The sequence below is a fragment of the Vidua macroura genome, chromosome 35 (assembly GCF_024509145.1).
Source record: "Vidua macroura isolate BioBank_ID:100142 chromosome 35, ASM2450914v1, whole genome shotgun sequence".
NCBI classification, from domain to species: domain Eukaryota; kingdom Metazoa; phylum Chordata; class Aves; order Passeriformes; family Viduidae; genus Vidua; species Vidua macroura.
The window spans coordinates 1,099,880-1,119,741 of record NC_071605.1 but is presented as its reverse complement, the minus strand read 5'-3'; the positions used below and the strand labels follow the sequence as shown (position 1 = coordinate 1,119,741).

General features: G+C 52.1%; 1 protein-coding gene across 1 annotated transcript in view; it reads left to right on the top strand.

Moving 5' to 3' along the window:
• The window catches only part of OTOF (otoferlin), a 148,924-nt gene extending 138,554 nt beyond the window's left edge, over positions 1-10,370 (top strand). Inside the window, exons 42-46 of the mRNA XM_054002151.1 lie at positions 2,178-2,276; positions 7,213-7,454; positions 8,427-8,605; positions 8,754-8,854; positions 9,500-10,370. Coding sequence (XP_053858126.1) covers positions 2,178-2,276; positions 7,213-7,454; positions 8,427-8,605; positions 8,754-8,854; positions 9,500-9,680 — 802 coding nt within the window. The 3' untranslated portion in view covers positions 9,681-10,370. The remainder of the gene's footprint in view (positions 1-2,177; positions 2,277-7,212; positions 7,455-8,426; positions 8,606-8,753; positions 8,855-9,499) is intronic.
• The last annotated feature ends 9,492 nt before the right edge of the window (positions 10,371-19,862 follow it).

Below are 19,862 nucleotides of genomic sequence, written 5' to 3'. Positions count from 1 at the left end.
CCTATTTCCTGTTCCCATTCCCCACTCCCAATTCCCCTCTCCCATTCCCCATTCCCATTCCCCATTCCCATCCCCTCCTATCCCATTCCCTCTTCCCATTCCCATCCCCTCCTATCCCATTCCCTCTTCCCATTCCCCATTCCCATCCCCTCCTATCCCATTCCCTCTTCCCATTCCCCATTCCCATCCCCTCCTATCCCATTCCCCATTCCCATTCCCCATTCCCATCCCCTCCTATCCCATTCCCTCTTCCCATTCCCCATTCCCCATTCCCATCCCCTCCTATCCCATTCCCCATTCCCATTCCCCGCTCCCATTCCCTGTTCCCATTCCCTGTTCCTATTTCCTGTTCCCATTCCCCACTCCCAATTCCCCTCTCCCATTCCCCATTCCCATTCCCCATTCCCATCCCCTCCTATCCCATTCCCTCTTCCCATTCCCCATTCCCATCCCCTCCTATCCCATTCCCTCTTCCCATTCCCCATTCCCATCCCCTCCTATCCCATTCCCTCTTCCCATTCCCCATTCCCATCCCCTCCTATCCCATTCCCCATTCCCATTCCCCATTCCCATCCCCTCCTATCCCATTCCCCGTTCCCATTCCCCGCTCCCACCCCCTCCTATCCCATTCCCCATTCCCATTCCCCATTCCCTCCTATCCCATTTCTCATTCCCATTCCCCGCTCTCATTCCCTGTTCCCATTTCCTGTTCCCATTCCCTGTTCCCATCCCCTCCTATCCCATTCCCCATTCCCATTTCTCATTCCCATTCCCCACTCCCATTTCCTGTTCCCATTCCCTGCTCCCAATTCCCCTCTCCCATTCCCTGTTCCCATTCCCCATTCCCATTCCCCGCTCCCATTCCCCACTTCCATTCCCTGTTCCCATTTCCTGTTCCCATTCCCTGTTCCCATCCCCTCCTATCCCATTCCCCGTTCCCATTCCCCTGTCCCATTCCCTGTTCCTATTTCCCGTTCCCATTCCCCGTTACCATTCCCCTCTCCCATTCCCTGTTCCCATTTCCTGTTCCCATTCCCCGCTCCCATTCCCCGCTCCCATTCCCTGTTCCCATTTCCTGTTCCCATTCCCCATTCCCATCCCCTCCTATCCCATTCCCCATTCCCATTCCCCATTCCCATCCCCTCCTATCCCATTCCCCATTCCCCATTCCCATTCCCCATTCCCATCCCCTCCTATCCCATTCCCTCTTCTCATTCCCCATTCCCACCCCCTCCTATCCCATTCCCCATTCCCATTCCCCATTCCCTCCTATCCCATTCCCTGTTCCCATTCCCCATTCCCATCCCCTCCTATCCCATTCCCCATTCCCATTCCCCGTTCCCATCCCCTCCTATCCCATTCCCCATTCCCATTCCCCATTCCCTCCTATCCCATTCCCCATTCCCATTTCCTGTTCCCATTCCCTGTTCCCATCCCCTCCTATCCCATTCCCCATTCCCATTTCTCATTCCCATTCCTCGCTCCCATTTCCTGTTCCCATTCCTCGCTCCCAATTCCCCTCTCCCATTCCCTGTTCCCATTTCCTGTTCCCATTTCCCGCTCCCATTCCCCACTCCCATTCCCTGTTCCCATTTCCTGTTCCCATTCCCTGTTCCCATCCCCTCCTATCCCATTCCCATTCCCATTTCTCATTCCCATTCCCCGCCCCCATTTCCTGTTCCCATTCCCCGCTCCCAATTCCCCTCTCCCATTTCCTGTTCCCATTTCCTCTTCCCATTTCCTGTTCCCATTCCCCATTCCCATTCCCTCCTATCCCATTCCCCGTTCCCATTCCCCGTTCCCATCCCCTCATATCCCATTCCCCATTCCCATTCCCCGCTCCCACCCCCTCCTATCCCATTCCCCGTTCCCATTCCCCATTCCCTCCTATCCCATTCCCCATTCCCATTCCCCGCTCCCATTCCCTGTTCCCATTTCCTGTTCCCATTCCCTGTTCCCATCCCCTCCTATCCCATTCCCCATTCCCATTTCTCATTCCCATTCCCCGCTCCCATTTCCTGTTCCCATTCCCTGTTCCCATTCCCCATTCCCATTCCCCGTTCCCATCCCCTCCTATCCCATTCCCTCTTCCCATTCCCTGTTCCCATTTCCCGTTCCCATTCCCCGCTCCCATTCCCCGTTCCCGTGCCTCACCTCCCTTTCCCTCCCTCGGGCAGGTACGAGCTCAGGGTGATCGTGTGGAACACCGACGAGGTCATCCTGGAGGACGACGACTACTTCACCGGCGAGAAGTCCAGTGACATTTTTGTCCGGGGGTAGGTACAGCCTGGAATTCCACCGGAGCCCCCTCCGCCTCTCCCGGGGTGGGCGCCAGTCCCCGCTGGGGTGGGACATGGGCGGTGCTGGGGGACCCAAAACCATCCAGGACGGGGTGGATGTGTTCTCATCTGCTGCTGTGCCATGCTTGGAGGCGGGACTGGAGAGTTTTGGGGGTCCTCACTCCCCCTCAGGGGAGAATCCAGCACGGAGAGGAAGGGGAAGGGTACAGTAAAAAATGCGGCGAACCCCGGATGCGGGAAGAAATGATGATGTCTGGCTGCAGATCAGAAGGCTGAAGGATGGCTTTATTAAAACTATACTTTATTGCATTAATATACTATTTAAAGAGAGACTGCACTATTCTACATACTTACTTCTTACTTACCTATCTAACTAAACTACAAACTCGTGACTCTCTGCTGAGAGCCCGAGCCACAGCTGGATCCCACTGGTCACTGACCCCAAACAACCAGAATCCAGCCCAGCAATCACTGCAGGCGAACAATCTCCGCACCACATTCCACATGGGGAAAACAAAGGGGCGGAGAGAAAGATTGTTTTCCCTTCTTCTCTCTGTGCTTCTCCTGAGAGACAGAATTGTGTCTCTCTGTCCAGAGGATGTGAATGTCACAGAAGGGGATGGATGTCTCGGCACCTTGGCCAGGTTCTTGCTGGGGGTGTTTCCTCAGAGTCTCTTTCTTGCCTCTGACGAGATCCCAAAGATGCCGCTGGTGTCTCCTGCCTCTCCCCCTCTCCTTGGCTGCGTGCGGAAAACGCCAATCGCTTGTTTTGAAATTTTAAAAGCTTAATAGTAATAAAAATTAGAGCAATATGAATTTGGACAATCAGAGTCAGGGCAATAAAAAGCAAAGAATTACGGACGTCCGGATGCTTTCCTCTTGAAAGCATGGCTCGCTAAAAAAGGATTAACCCTTAAAAGCAACAGCCTGTTGCATATTCATATATCTCATGCATGATGCATAAATCTTTTTAAACAAAGGGTGTTCTCTGGTTATCATCAACTTCTTCCCCTTAATCCCGGTGGCTCCTTAAAGATGGAGAGGAGGTGGAAGGATGTTTTTCTTTTCCCAAAAGGCAGCAGTAACTCTTTAGGTGTCTTGCTGCTGTTCTCTCTGTGCGAAGAATTTCTTGATTATCTCATCCCTTTCTTGAGCTAGTTAGAAAAAAAATCTCACATCGCGTAGTTTCTATTACAATATTATGTCATAACCTAAAACTGTATCTCCCACACTGCTTAAAAAGGATTAATACAGTACCACACAATAACTTTCCAACATAACACGTGTGGTATTAAATTTAGTGGATAATTTAATTTATAATTATTTGCAAAGAGCCCGTAATTTAATGTGCATTTTTCACACTGCACATCCAGTGGGCCCTGCTTGGAGCTGCTTGTCCGGAACGCCTCTGGGGTGGTTTTGTTTCGGGGTCCGGGATGTCGAGGTGACCCCGAGGATGTAAAAGTCTTTTTCTCCCAGCCCGAGCAGCCAAAGAAGGAGTCGGAATGCGTAGGGTCGGCTTCTCAAGGTTGTTTATTTTTCCTTCTCTATAACATTCTTTCTCTGACCTGCTGAGCTCTGTCCAGCGGGTCGTTCATGGCATTCTGTCTGCCCTCTAAGGTGTCGTTCACATTTTATACCAAAAACTACGTGTGCTATGTTTACAATAACGTGCCAATATCTATCATCTATGTTAGACAGTTTGCCTTAAACCAATAGAAAAGTGTCACCATCACAGCAAGACATGGAGGGCAAGAAGAAGGAGAAGAAGGCCAGGAGACACCCAAATCCCTCAATTTTTAGAACCCCATTCTAAAAACCCCCAAAATTCTACTTTTTCACCCTGTGTCAATTCAACTATCACACCTCTCAAACCCTTGCGGCTTGTAATTCCTCACACAGAGTTGGCAGCTTTTTCCACAGGCTAAAATCGAAGCCACGGGTGTTTTTGACTTTGTGCCAAGGTCTCCGAGCCCCCTGCCAGGGTCTCGAGACAGCCAGGGCAGCCAGAGGGATGCCCTGGATTCCCACAGTTTTGGAATGCGACAATTTCCCGGCGGGAGAGGAGATGCCTGGCATTGCAGAGGCTGAGGGACACGGACCATGCTGCGTGCAAGCAAAGCCAGTTTATTATACTAATTACCAGCTCTAATTTACGGTTCTACTAATTATACTGAAATTATACTCATTTACAGTTCCCTAACTTCCACACAAAATTTCCCGCTCTGACCCCCTTGCCCCTGTTTCCCTTAGCAGCACAATCTTTTCGATTATGAAGTCCCTGCTACGTTCTTTTGCGCCAGCAATGTCCCTGTAACATCTCCTCAGAGCAGTCAGGGTGAGCAGACGTGATGTCTTAGTTTTTTTTCTTGCCTTGACTTTATCTCTCCCACGTCTTCCGCTGCACCAGGGCCAGGAGGTTGGCGGCGCGCCCCAGCTCAGCTTCTGTGGCTGTCTGATCCTCCACGTGACAGGGGGTGCCTCAGGTTTCAGCTTTTGTGTTTTTCACATTCTGTGCTGCTTTGGTGTGCGGGTCTGGGCTCCGTATTATGGGATGCTGAGCTCTCTGCACAGAGCAGGGAGACAAAACTATTCCTGCTCCAGCTGGGGACCAAGGACAAATGATCCAAATCTCAGCCCCAAGAGCACAAACAACGTGGAATGAAGAGAGAAAAACAAGGATAGGACTTCATAACCTAAATCTGTGATTGTACAATTAACCCCAATATGCAAATGGAGCAGAGCTGATCCCAGTGAGAGCCCCCGGGAGCGCTCGTGCATTTTGGGACCAGCTCTGGTGCTGCCCGAGGTGGATCCATGGAGGAGATCCTTTTAATAAATCCCTGCTTCATTCTTCAGCTCTGTCCAGCCTCTGTTCCAGCTCAGCCTTCCCAAGGCATCAGTTTTGGCAACCACGAAGGGACGGGAGGCATCTGGAAAACCCCCTGGACGAGGAACACCCAGCTCCTGCCCCCCAATGCTGCCAGCACCCCCAGGAGGGGCCCCAGCTGCAGTCCAGAAGGTATCAGACAAAATACCACAATTCATTCAGTTACTCACGTGCAGATCCGAGGATTCTTGGGCTCTGATACCTTCTGGACCACAACTGGGGGTGCCGGTGAGAGTAGGGGGCAGGAACTGGGTGTTCCTTTGGTCCAGGGGTTTTCCAAATGCTTTGCTGTCCACCAAAAACTGGTGCCTTGAGAGGGTACCTAGAACAGAGTCTAGACAGGGTTAAAGGAAAATGTCACCGTTGAGTCAGAGACGACACATAGTCATATCAGAAGGCAAAATCTCGTTTTGCCTCGTTTATTTCATCCTCTCTTCCTTTATAGCTCAGTTCACTGCTGGTGGACCTGACTGATCAATACATTTCACATGACTGGCCAATTAACAAGGCGCCCATTTGTAAACAATCTTATGAGAAAAGCAGCAAAACGGATTATTAGAAAAAAGCACCACCCGCAGGTTGTTTTAATATTTGGCTGTCATTGTTTTATCTCCAGCTCCCTAAAGCTTCCTAGGCCGATCCTGGGAAAACTTTTCTGGCTTTCTCTCTCTCTTACCTGGCTGTCACATCCACAGGAATAAAGTGGGTTTTTATCAAAAGGCTTTCACAGGATACACCTTGGGCAGTACAAGAGCCTGGCCGTGGCTACGCCCAAGATGGTCACGAGTTTTCACACTTTTATAAATTCTGTTCCATTTGCATATTGGGGTTAATTGTGCAAATCCAGTTTTCGGTTATGAAGTCCCATCCTTCTTGTTTTTCTCTCTTCATTCCACGTTGTTTGTGCTCTTGGGGCTAAGATTTGGATCATTTGTCCTTGGTCCCCAGCTGGAGAAGGAATTGTTTTGTCTCCCTGCTCTGTGAAGAGAGCTCACCATCCCCTAATGTGAAGCCCAGAACTGCACACTAAAGCAGCTCAGAATCTGAAAAATAGAAAAGCTAAAACTTAAGGCATCACTCGGTCCCCTCTGCCCCTCTCTGAGCTTGTCTTGATGCCCCCTCGTGGCATTTCCACCCCGCCAGCTCCAGTCCCAGAGTCTGGAGCCAAGCTGGTGCTGCTTGTTCTGTTGGTTTGTTCCCATCTCTGCTTCACCCTCCTCCAGCAGGAAGGGAAAGCCCCTTCCAGAACTTCACCTCGTCGGAGAGTCACGGAATCATGGAATGCTTAGAGTGGGAAAAGGACTTTAAACCTCATCCCAGCCCTTGCCATGGGTGGGGACATCTTCCACTGTCCCAGGCTGCTCCAGGCTGTGGTTCTGTGTCAACAGACAAATCCTATGGGATGGAGGTCCAAGGAATCCAAGCAAAACCCTGAGCTCTGAGGAGACCTCGGAGCCATCCCAGCAGCTCCATCCCTCTGGAATGTGAGGACCTTCCATCCCTGGAAGTGTCCAAATCCTGGTTGGACCAGGCTTGGAACAGCTGTGGACACTGCCAGGGATCCAGGGGCAGCCACAGCTGCTCTGGGCACCCTGTGCCAGGGCCCGCCCACCCTCACAGGGAACAATTCCTTCCCAAAATCCCACCCAAATCTCCCCTTTTCCAGTGGGAAGCCATTCCCCATTGTCCTGACCCTCCAGGCCCTTGTCCAAAGTTCTGATCTCTTTCCATCCTGCTCTGCTCCAGCCTCCCAAGCTCCTGTACAATTCCTTCACATCTCCTCGCCCAGGGTAAGCCCTCGGACGACCCCCTTGAACCTCCTTCTCCTGAAGTTCTCTGTTCCCTCCTGCCCCTCGGATTTGCTGCTGCCGTGTCTGGATCAGCCCCATCCCCTCGTTCACAACTTTTAAGTCCTTCCAGACCTGGAGACACCCTGGCTGCCTGGACAGGGTGGTCCTGTCCCCTCTCCTGCCCCATGTAAACCTTTGCCTCCCCCTTCTCGCCCCGCCCCGGGCCCTGCAGGTGGCTGAAGGGGCAGCAGGAGGACAAGCAGGACACGGATGTCCATTACCACTCCCTCACCGGTGAAGGCAACTTCAACTGGCGCTACATCTTCCCCTTCGACTACCTGATGGCCGAGGAGAAGATCGTCATCTCCAAGAAGGAGTCCATGTTCTCCTGGGATGAGACCGAGTACAAGATCCCGGCCCGCCTCACCCTGCAGGTCTGGGATGCCGACCACTTCTCGGCCGATGATTTCCTGGGTACGTGGAGGGTCCAGAGCGTCCCAAAAACGCCTTGAGATGCTGCTGGGCGGAGCAGGTGGGATGAGAGGGCAGGAAGGGTCTGCAGAGGGCTCTGGACAGGCTGGATCCATGGGCCAAGGCCAAGAGCCGGGTCCTGAACTGGGGTCACACCAACCCCAGTGAGCGCTCCAGGCTGGGAAAGAGGGGCTCGGAAAGGTCCTGGGGGTGCTGTGCCAGTGGCTGGACACGAGCCCAGGTGTGCAAGAGGCCAATGGCCCGGGCTGTGGCAGCTCTGGGGTGGCAGCAGGGCCAGGGCAGTGCCCGTCCCCTGGGCTGGCACTGCTGGGGCACCTCCAGGGCTGGGGGCAGCTCTGGGCCCCTCCTGCCAGGAGAGACCTGGAGGGGCTGGAGCGTGTCCAGGGAAGGGAACAGAGCCCCAGGAGGGGCTGAGGGAGCTGGGAAGGGGCTCAGCCTGGAGAAAAGGAGGCTCAGGGGGGACCTTGTGGCTCTGCACAACTCCCTGACAGGAGGGGACAGCCAGGGGGGGTCGGGCTCTGCTGCCAGGGAACAGGGACAGGCCAAGGGGAAATGGCCTCAGGCTGGGCCAGGGCAGGCTCAGGGTGGGCAGCAGCAGGAATTTCTCCCTGGAAAGGCTGGGCAGGCCTTGGCAGGGGCTATCCAGTGAGGTTTGGAGTGCCCATCCCTGGAGGTGTCCAGGGCAGGCCTGGATGTGGCACTCAGAGCTCTGGGCTGGGGACAAGGTGGGGATCGGGCACAGGCTGGGCTGGGAGGGATTTTCCAACATGCATGTTTCCATGATTCTGAGATCCTTTTTCTCCACTGCTCCTGTAGCCAAGACACCCCGTTTCTCCTTCCCAGAGCTGGTTTAAAGCTGCTCCCCAGGGCAGGAGATGCTGGTCCAGCCCGTCTCCAGCCAAGGACTTGGCCCTTTTGGCATGCCAACCTCTCTCCTCCCCTTTGTCCTGCCAGGGGCCATCGAGCTGGATCTGAACCGCTTCCCCCGGGGAGCCAAGACGTCCAAGCAGTGCAGCCTGGAGATGGTGACCAACGAGGCTGAGCTGCCCATGATCTCCATCTTCAAGCAGAAGCGGGTCAAGGGCTGGTGGCCGTTCGTGGCCAGAGACGAGAACGACGAGCTGGAGATCACCGTAAGGATGGGGAAAAGGGAGGGTTTATCTCCTGGGGACTGCACTCTTTGTGGACACCCTGCATCCCCCTACATGGCTTTGTTCCCTCGGGACCCTTCTGCCCTGGGAGAACGTCCCAGGCCTCAGCGCAGCTCTCTGCTCCCTGCAGGGCAAAGTCGAGGCTGAGCTGCACCTTCTGACAGCGGAGGAGGCTGAGAAATCCCCCGCTGGGCTGGCTCGGAATGAGCCTGATCCCCTGGAGAAACCCAAGTGAGTAGGAGAGGCCTCTCTGCAGCAGGGACCTGGGATTATGGGATTCTGCTCCCACCTGGGCTGCTGCATCCAGCTCCGAGCCCCAAAACAGGAAAGACGTGGACCTGCTGGAAAGGGGCTAGAGGAGGCCACTGAGGTGTTCTGAGTCCGGAGCCAGGCTGGGAGAGCTGGGGCTGCTCACCTGGAGAGGAGAAGGATCCAGGCAGAGCTCAGAGCCCCTTGCAGGGCCTGAAGGGGCTCCAGGAGAGCTGCAGAGGGACTGGGGACAAGGCCTGGAGGGACAGGAGCCAGGGAATGGCTCCCAGTGCCAGAGGGCAGGGCTGGATGGGATATTGGGAATTGGGAATTGTTCCCTGGCAGGGTGGGCAGGCCCTGGCACAGGGTGCCCAGAGCAGCTGTGGCTGCCCCTGGATCCCTGGCAGTGCCCAAGGCCAGGTTGGACACTGGGGCTGGGAGCAGCTGGGACAGTGGGAGGTGTCCCTGCCATGGCAGGGAGTGAAACAAAAAAAAAAAAAAAAAAAAAAAAAACCCAAAAAAAAAACCAAAACAAAACAAAAAAAAAAAAAAAAAAAAGAACTTTAAGGTGCATGAATCCCTTTCCCACGGTGATGGAATAACGATGGGTGTTTGGTTCCCCTGCAGCCGCCCGGACACGTCGTTCATCTGGTTCCTGAACCCGCTCAAGTCCATCAAATACCTCATCTGCACCCGCTACAAGTGGCTCATCATCAAGATCGTGCTGGCCCTGCTGCTCCTCATCATGGTGGCCCTGTTCCTCTACAGCATGCCCGGATACATGGTCAAGAAGCTGCTGGGAGCATGAAGGGCTGGAGCCTCTCCCGTGTCCCCAGCCCCAGGCACAACCTTCCCAGCTCCTGTCCTTCTCCTCCCCGTGACCTCTGGGCAGCCCTGGGGGCATCTCCTCCCTGCTGCTGCTGCTGCTGCTGCTGGGTCTCCTCTTTGCATTCCTTCTCTGTGGGTCCCACTCAGGCTTTAGTGCCAGGGGAATGGGGTGGGAGCATGGCAAAGATCCCCAGACTCTGCCTCCCGCACCGGGGCTGGGAGAAGTGCCCAGTTGGCTCCTCTGAGAGTCTCCGAGGCCTCTGCCCGTTGGGGTCGTGGCTGGCACCTTCCTGGGAATCAGGGGAAGGAGAGGGGAGCTGGGGCTGCACCACTGGAGCTGTGGGAGTGCTCTAGAAAGGCTCCTTGGAGGGATATTCGGAATCCAGGATGGAGAAAGGAGCTGGGATGCAGCAGCTGGGGACGTGCCAGCCTCATCAGAGTGAGGGCACAGAGCATCCCCAGTGCCTGTCCCCACTGCCAGCACCATCCCCACTCCACTGGGAGCTCTGGAGGTCACATTCCCTGTCACAGGGATCTGTCCTACCTCGGGAATGCTGGACATGGTGCCCAGCAGTGAGGACACAGAGCATCACCAGTGCCTGTCCCCACTGCCAGCACCATCCCCACTCCACTCACAGCTCTGGAGGTCACATTCCCTGTCACAGGGATCTGTCCCACCACGGGAATGCTGGACATGGTGCCCAGCAGTGAGGACACAGAGCATCCCCAGTGCCTGTCCCCACTCCACTCTGAGCTCTGGAGGTCACATTCCCCAGCACAGGGATCTGTCCCACATCGGGAATGCTGGACATGGTGCCCAGCAGTGAGGACACAGAGCATCACCAGTGCCTGTCCCTGCTGCCACCACCGTCCCTGCTCCACTCACAGCTCTGGAGGTCACATTCCCTGTCACAGGGATCTGTCCCACCTCGGGAATGCTGGACATGGTGCCCAGCAGTGAGGGCACAGAGCATCCCCAGTGCCTGTCCCCACTCCACTCTGAGCTCTGGAGGTCACATTCCCTGTCACAGGGATCTGTCCCACCTCGGGAATGCTGGACATGGTGCCCAGCAGTGAGGGCACAGAGCATCCCCAGTGCCTGTCCCCACTCCACTCTGAGCTCTGGAGGTCACATTCCCTGTCACAGGGATCTGTCCCACCTCGGGAATGCTGGACATGGTGCCCAGCAGTGAGGACACAGAGCATCCCCAGTGCCTGTCCCCGCTGCCAGCACCATCCCCACTCCACTCTGAGCTCTGGAGGTCACATTCCTTGGCACAGGGATCTGTCCCACCTCGGGAATGCTGGACATGGTGCCCAGCAGAGTGAGGGGGTACAGAGCATCCCCAGTGCCTGTCCCCACTGTCAGCACCATCCCTGCTTCACTCACAGCTCTGGAGGTCACATTCCCTGTCACAGGGATCTGTCCCACCTCAGGAATGCTGGACACGGTGCCCAGCAGTGAGGGCACAGAGCATCCCCAGTGCCTGTCCCTGCTGCCACCACCGTCCCTGCTCCACTCGGAGCTCTGGAGGTCACATTCCCTGTCACAGGGATCTGTCCCACCTCAGGAATGCTGGACATGGTGCCCAGCAGGTCCCGCAGAGAGCCCTGGGGAGGGCCAGGGGCAGACCCTGCCCTTTCTCCCCACGGCTCCAGCAGAGACTGGGACGTTTCCCACAGCTCAAACCTCTTCCCAAGATCACCCACCCAGAGGTGGCTGTGGCTGGACATCCCCAGGGCTCGCAGCTCCTCTGGCACAGTGCGAGCTCCCGGTGTTCTTCTGGATTCTCCGTGTATTTTGTTTGGCTTGGTAACTTTGTGGCTGGAGCCCTTCTGGCCGCGTGTCCTCAGGAAGGGCTCTGTCCTCGGCTCTCCGCGATATCCAGCTGCTGCAGAGCCGCCTTTCCCAGCTCCCGGTGCGCAAGACCCCCACTGAAGAACTGAGGACATCTCAGACGTGTTTTAACGAGGATATTACTATTCCAATCAGTCAATAAAAACCAGCTTTCACGTCCGGGCTCTCGTGGTTGTGGGTGTCGTGCTTTGACTCTGACCAAACGCCAGGCACCTACAGAAGCTGTTCCTTCAGAAACAAAATTAACAAAGGGATCATGAGCTGAGATGAGGATTGGGAGAAAAACACTCTAAGGGCAAAATAGGTTCAAATTTAAAGGTATAAAGTAAATTTATTATTAACAGAGTTAGAGGAGGATAATGAGAAATAGAAGAGGCTTTTAAAATACTTTTTTTCCCCCTAAGCCCTTCCCTTTTTCCTGTGAACCATTAATGCACGGACTCAGATCAGTGGGGATACTGAGACGTTTATGGCAAGAAAAAAGCTGGTTTTATACACTTCTTCAAGACACTGTATTTCCTTATTTCTTCACTAAGCAACTTATCACACATTGCCACGTCAGCAACAAAATTTAATGTCCTCACAAGTGATCACGTGCTGTTCTGTGATGCCTGGAGAGGCCACCTAGAACAGAGGCTGGACAAAATTAAAGGAATAAAAAAGTAGGGATTTATTAAAAGGCCTCCAAGGATACACTTTGGGCAGCGCAAGAGCCTGGTCGTGGCTACACCCAAGATGGACGCCGGGTCACGAGTTTTCTCACTTTTATGAGTTTTGGTCCATTTCCATATTGGGGTTAATTGTCCAATTTCAGCTTCAGGTTCTGCAGTCCCATCCTCACAGACTGCTCTCCCCAGCTTGCTGTTGTTTATACTTTTTCATACTCGAGGCATCATCCGTAGGGCGCATTTCCTCCCCGCAAGGTCAGGCGGAGAGAAGCTTCTCTGTGCTGCCATGGCATGCAGCAGGCACGTCCCACCACCTGTAGCTCAATTCCATCTTCTCTCTCTTCTCACACTTTCCCACGGACAGGGCGTGGGGGGTTTTGGTCAGTTTGATACTCGAGATCTCACTCTGTTTGCTTAGGGAGAGGAGGCTTTTCTCTGCTATGCCATGGGGTCCTTCCCACGGGCAGAGCAGTTTTCCCAAAACTGCTCTGGCGTGGTCCACTGACCCATAGGGTGTAGTCTTTTACGGATAGGCTGCTCTAGTTTGGAATTGAGGGCCCTCTCTGTCTTTCTTTGAGTTTCCCACTGGATTACAGCTTCTTGGGCATCCACTCGCTCCGACGTGAGCACTTTTCTTACGGGCTGCGTGTGGATCTCTGCATCCCCCGTGGACTTCATGGATTACTGGGGGACAGTTTTTATTCACCGTGGTCCTTACCACATAAGGGAACTAATGCAAAACCAGCACACACGGCCTGCAGAAGAATTTCAGCTCTGACTCTTGGAGCACCTCCTCCACCTCCTTCCCCACTGACCTTGGTGCCGTGTCGTGGGGACAGGACATTTTCATGCTCATTATCCCAATCGTGGTTTCTGTTCCCTGCTCTCAGTTTGTTTTGTCTTCCCCCCCCCCCGCCCACGGCTCGCTGCTGGCTTGCTGCTTTCCTTTTGCTTGCTGCTTTTGCTCGCTGCTGGCTGCCTGCTTTGCTGGCTCTGTTTTCCTTTCTTTTTCCTTTGCTTTTCGCTTGCTTGCTTTTTCGCCATTTTTTCCCTTTTTCCCCGGTTTCTGTTGTTCCCTTTTCCTCCCCCCCTCCCCCGAAGATATCGGACCTACCCCGGGCAGGAGCTCCCCTGGGGTCTGTGAGAGAAGCTTCGTACCCTCTGCGGCAAAGAGAGATACAGCTCAACCCCCTTGGACTGGTGAAAACATCTGTGGTCATCTCGGGCTATTTCTCTTGTGCTGGGGAGTGTTTTTTTGTTGTTCCTTAATAAACAAGTTTTTTCCACTTCCCCTCTGAAGAAATTCCTCCCGAACCCGGTGGTGGGGGGAAGTTGCGGAGGGTTTTGTTTCCTATAAGGGGCTCCTTTGGAGGTGTTTTCCCCTAATTTGTCCTAAACCAGGACATGCCGCCACGCTGTTTTCTCTTGCATGTCCTCGCTTCTTCCTCTTCTCTATCTAAAAGAAAAACTGCTGCCCCGTAGGTACCAACAAGTTTCACCAATTCAAAGATTCTTGGAGCATCCCGCAGCGCCGAGAGGCTTGATTTTGTTTAGGCTGGGGGAATCACTTGCTGTGTTCCTACTGCCAGCCACCACGTGGCCACTGCCACCAGCGTGTGGGCGTTGGCGGCTACCGTGGCGCCGGCGCTTTTTAACGCCTCTCTTCACGTGGGGCGCTGGGAAGGAAAAGTCACCGCTGCCCCTGCCCTTCTGCCCATGGAGTGGCCGGCTGAGGATGGCCAGGAGGACAAAGCTCACTGCAGACCAGGCCGAAATAGCGGTGGCAGAGGCGAGCATCACCGAGCATCACCGAGCATCACCGAGCGCTGCGCCAGGATGCCCCAGCGGCACGCCGCCCCTGGGAAGAAACTGCGTGAGGGCTGCTTTGATTTTCTTCTTAAATATGTCATCACAGAGGCGTTACCAACCTCTGCAACTGGCCCAGCAGCATCCTCAGAGCCATCAAAGACTGGCTCAGGTAGATGGTGGAAGCTTCCAGCAGCTTTTCACAGAAACTACCTTTGTGGCCCTCTCGCTACAAAAAACTAGGCCATGTAAAATCCAATATAGTGGGGAAAGCCCTCAGCACTGACCACTTCTCTTTTTTTCTTTCTCTGCTCTGTCCCGCTGTTTCCTGGGCACATCCTCTTGGAATTCCTGCTGCCTCTCCCTTTGCCCTGGGCCAAGAGTGCAGCTGGGCAGGGACTCCCGAGTCGGGGCTCTCTGTCAGAGGGAGGAGACAAGGAGAATTCCAAGGGCTCTGTTGCTCCCAGAGCTCTTCCAGGGCGTGGAGGAGCACGTCCACCTCCCAGAACAGCTGGACAAGCAGCAGCTGCTCCCCGTCTATGGCACCTCAGTTCCTTGCTCTCGCCACAGCCCTCCCAGTCCAGCCCCGATGTTCCTCCACACCGATGTCTTCAGTCTGGACTGAATGGTGGAACCATGCATGTGGAATCATGATTAGCTTGGAAAGAATTACAACAAGTTAATGGGCACAAGTTCCTGGAGAAAACAGGTACCTGGATTTTCTATCGTTGCTTGTGAAGCCCAAAACTCATAGTAATAATAATAATAATAATAATAATAATAATAATAATAATTCAACCTTCTGAACTGGAGTCAGACATCAGCATTTCTTCCAAGAAAATAAAACTCTATAGTCAGACGGCTTCAGAGCAGGTATTGTTTATTCAGCGCTGGCAATGTGAGGGATCTTTCTCTGCCAAAAACTCACTCAATCTCCTTTAACCTACAGTTACATTTTATAAGTCCTTCTACTCAGTGTCACATTTACAACGCATCATTAGCATATTCATAATTGCACGAAGCCGTGTCCTGGTTTTACAACAGTTTGCTGCCTTCGCGCATGTGTCGGTTCCTTCTGTGGTGGTCGTCAGTCTTCTGGCGGTCTTTTGATGAAGGCTTCTGTAGTCTTCCTCACGTTTGATCATTTTACCACTGTCTTCGCTGCATGCCTGGTGCTTCTTGTTTTTCAGTCTCACTTGCTTTTAGCTAATTTTGCAGTTCGCAAGTTCTGTTAAGACTTGCTATCTTGCTCTTGGTGGCGTTTGTTATCTCCCTTGCCCTGTTACCTTGTTTGCTCTGATATCGTGTTTGCTCTGATATCGTGTTTGCTCTGATATCTTGCTTGCTTTATCTTGCACTTCTTGTTACAACATTACTTGTGGTTAACCTTTTGTTACATACCGCTGGTTTTCGGCTTCCTTTTTTCTTTGTCGACATGGAGATTGAAGGCACTTGAGACGATAGCTCGCGCTCGGACTCAGGTGTTTATTATTTCTTATCTCTATTACAGTGATTTACAAAATGGGGGGAAGCTAAAATTAAGCAGAAACATCCTAGTTTGAAAGGAATGTTTGAATCATGTATGAGATATATGAATATGCAATAGGCTATTGCTTTTAAGGGGCAATCCTTTGTTAGAAAGGTGGGCTTTTTTGGCAAGTGCCAGGCACCCCGACATTCATAATTCTTTGCTTTTTATCGTCTCTTATTGTCCTAGTTTTTATTACTGTTTTCATTACTATTAAACTTCTAAAATTTTGACAAAAGTGAATGGCGTTTTTCACAATCGCCACAGCCTGCAGAGGAATCCTGGCTCTGGTGCCTGGAGCACCCTCTGCCCTCCTTCTCCACTGGCCTTGGTGTCACCAATGTTGTTTCCCTCACATATTCTCTCCTCCTCTCTCCCACTTTGTTTCGGTTTTCTTCTTAAATATGTCATCACAGGGGCGTTACCAGCCTCTCTAATGGGCCCAGCTTTGGCCAGCAGCCTGTCTATCTTCAGAGCCATCAGGGATTGGCTCTGCTGGACACGGTGGGAGCTTCTAGCAGCTTCTCACAGAAGCCACCCATATGGCCCTCCCGCTACCAAAAACCAGCACAACCAACACAAAAGCAAACAAAACACAGACCAACACAACTTGCCACACCTGGTGTGCAAAACCAACACAACTTGCCACACCTGGCGTAGGGACCGGGTGTAGAAAAGTGGGGAGGGGGTGGTTACAAATGTTCTAGGTTGTTAAAAGGGGTTAAGTTGATAATAGCTAGGATTTGTGTTCTGGAACAAACTGTGGTAAAGTTATGGGGGAATGCACCACCACAGTTTGCAAAGACAAACTGAGAAATCAGAAGAGGAGGGATTGAGTAGGAAAGATGTGTGCTAATGATGTCTTTATCAATGATTTGGTGGGTGTCAATGTCTCTGAAATGGGTCATAATGTCTCTGCTAACTTTGGGCACCAGGTCGCCCAGACAGCTTGGCTCCTGAGATAGGCAAGGGTCTGCACAAGCTTGAACTTCCGAACTTTGGGGTAAAATAACAGTTCCAAGGGTGGGTATGTGGTAGGTGGTTCAGGAGGGCTGTACCTACCAAGTTCCTCAGCCAGCGGGGAAAGGAAGAAGGCAACACGTGGCCAGGAGTTAAGATAAAAGGAGGCTGCGCCCTCTGAAACGTCGAGAGAGAAAACCTGGCAGGTGTGTGCCTCCTGTGGACTCTCTCCCTTTATTCAAATAAAGTTGAAGGACTCCTCTGAATCACACAATTCACAGAATCACCAGGTTGGGAGAGACCTTCAAGATCATCAAGTCCAACCCAGCCCCAACAGCTCAACTCAACCCTGGCACCCAGTGCCACATCCAGGCTTGTTTTAAACACACCCAGGGATGGTGACTCCACCACCTCCCCGGGCAGATGATTCCCGTATTTTATCACCCTTTCTGTAAAACACTTTTTTCCTAATTTCCTAGATTCCCCTTGGTGCAGCTTAAGGCTGTGTCCTCTGGCTCTGTCAGTTCCTGGAGAAGGAGCCCAAGCCCAGCTGAGCACAGCCACCTTTCAGGAGTTGTGGAGAGTGATGAGGTCACCCCTGAGCCTCCTTTTCTCCAGGCTGAGCATCCCCAGCTCCCTCGGCCGTTCCTCACAGGGTTTGTGTTCCCAGCCCCTCTCCAGCCTCGGGTTTGTGTTCCCGGCCCCTCTCCAGACTCGGGTTTGTGTTCCCAGCCCCTCTCCAGCCTCGGGTTTGTGTTCCCAGCTCCTCTCCAGCCTCGGGTTTGTGTTCCCAGCCCCTCCCCAGCCTCGGGTTTGTGTTCCCAGCCCCTCTCCAGCCTCGGGTTTGTGTTCCCAGCCCCTCTCCAGCCTCGGGTTTGTGTTCCCAGCCCCTCTCCAGCCTCGTTGCCTCCTCTGGATGTGCTCGAGTGTCTCAACGTCCTTCCCAAACTGAGGGGCCAGAACTGGACAGAGCCCTCGAGGTGTGACCTCACCAGTGCCCAGTGCAGGGGCAGAATGAGCTCCCTGCTCCTGCTGGCCACGCCATTCCTGATACTGGCCAGGAGCCTTTGGCCTTCTTGGCCACCAGGGCACACTGCTGGCTCATGTTTAGTTGGCTGTCGACCAGTACCCCCAGGTCCCTTTCTGCCTGGAAAACCACCCCATAATCCCACAATCCCATAATCCCATTATCCCACAATCCAATTATCCCACAATCCCATATTCCCTTAGTCCCACAATCCCATAATGCCATAATCCCACAATCCAATCATCCCATAATCCAATTATCCCATAGTCCCATTATCCCTTAATACCATAATCCCTTAATACCATAATACCATAATCCCATTATCCCAACCCATCATCCCATCATCCCATCATCCCTTAATCCCATAATCCCATAATCCAATTATCCCATAATCCCATTATCCCATCATCCCATCATCCCACCATCCCTTAATCCCATAATCTGGTCATCTCATTATCCCATCCCATCATCCCATCCCATCCCATAATACCATAATTCCATAATCCCATAAACCATAATCCAATTATCCCATAACCCCATAATCCAATAAATCCATAATCCCATGATCCCACCATCCCATCATCCCATAAACCCTCCTTCCAAAGATGATACATCCTCTTTTTATTCCTAAATTCCTCCAAAACCTCATTGCCCATCCAGACTAGATGTTTGCCTCATTGACTCATCTTTTGGCTCATCTTTCTGTTCCTGTGCCCCCAAAATCTCTGCTTTGAAGAAGCACGCCCACCTTTCCTGGACTCCTTTTTTTTTTTTTTTTTTTTTTTTTTTTTTTTTTTTTTTTTTTTTTTTTTGGAGTGTTTCCCAAGGAACTCTCGAAAAAGTCTCCTAAACTGGCCGAATTCTGACCTCTGAAGGTCTTGTGAGAATGTTTATGGATGCTCCTGTTTCTTTCACCAAATACTGAGAAGTCTATAATTCCATGATCACTATGGCCCAAACAGCCTCCAACCACCACATCTTCATATCCCAAAATCCCGTAATCCCATAACCCCATAATCACATAATCCCATTACCCCATTACCCCACTATCCCATTCCACGCCTGTTCCCACCTCGCAGCCATTCTCACACCAAATTCCATAATTCTGTAATCCCGTAATCCCATAATCCTGTAATCCTAAAATCCCCAAATCCACAAATCCCAAATCCGGTAATTACATAATCACATCCCATCATCCTATCGTATAGTCCCATAATCCCATAATTCAACAGATCCATACACCCATTATCCCATAATCCCATAATTCAATAAACCAATAAACGCATTATTCCGTTACCCCACAATCCCAAAAACCCACAAACCCATTATCCCACCCCATATTCCCACAATCCCATAATGCTGTAATCCAATAAACCCATAATCCCATAATCCTGTGATCCCATAACCCCATAATCCCAACAACAGTTGTCCTCCACACACTCTAAGAACTTCCTGGACAGCCTCTTTTCTGCTGCATTAAATTCCCAGCAGACGTCTGGAAGGTTGACGTCACCTGCAAGAACAAGCGCTGGTGATCCTGAAACATCCTCCAGCTGCTTGCAGAATAAGTTGTCCAGAAATTAGACATAAAGCTAAGAAAAGCTGAGAAATTTCAAAACATTCTCATGGGAAGCTAAGAAGTTGGGAACCAAGTGAATACATTTATATTTATCATAAAGGAACAAGAAAGAACAAGAACTTACTGACAGTTCAGTATGTGAAAAGTCCTAGATATATGCTTTGCAAAGATAGAAGAAGTTTCAATCTTAAATAATGAATTATTGTGTATTGTTTGAGGTTCGTAAAAGTCCTGTGGTTAATGTTAAACCCACGTGGGTCCTTTTCTTATTGGTTAGAGTATAATGGTTTTACACCTTTTCTTTTATGCTGTTGGTTCAAAGAATATTTAGAAAAAGGCTTTGCACGAGCTGCTCTCTTGTCTCTGATCTGGATTTGCATGGATGTGGCTCCACATCCATGCACATCCATTCACAATTAAATGATTAATTAATCATTTCACTGTGCCTCTTGCTTTTTGCTTGCATGATACGGACAGATAATAAATCCTAAATCTGCAACCAGTCAGGGTCCTGTCCCATTTGTGAGACACGGACCGATCCGGCAGAAGAGCCTGTCCTTGGAGAGGGGCTCCAGGTATCCCTGGAGCTGACAGAGCAGGAGCAGAGGAGCTTCATGCAGGATGATCCACATCTTTCTCCAGCCCTGGCTGGGTCACTCCTGCCATGGAGTCAGGAGTCCTGATGGTTTCAGTTGGCAGTGGGCACGTTCCTGCTGGCGGGGGGCGAGGCAGGAGT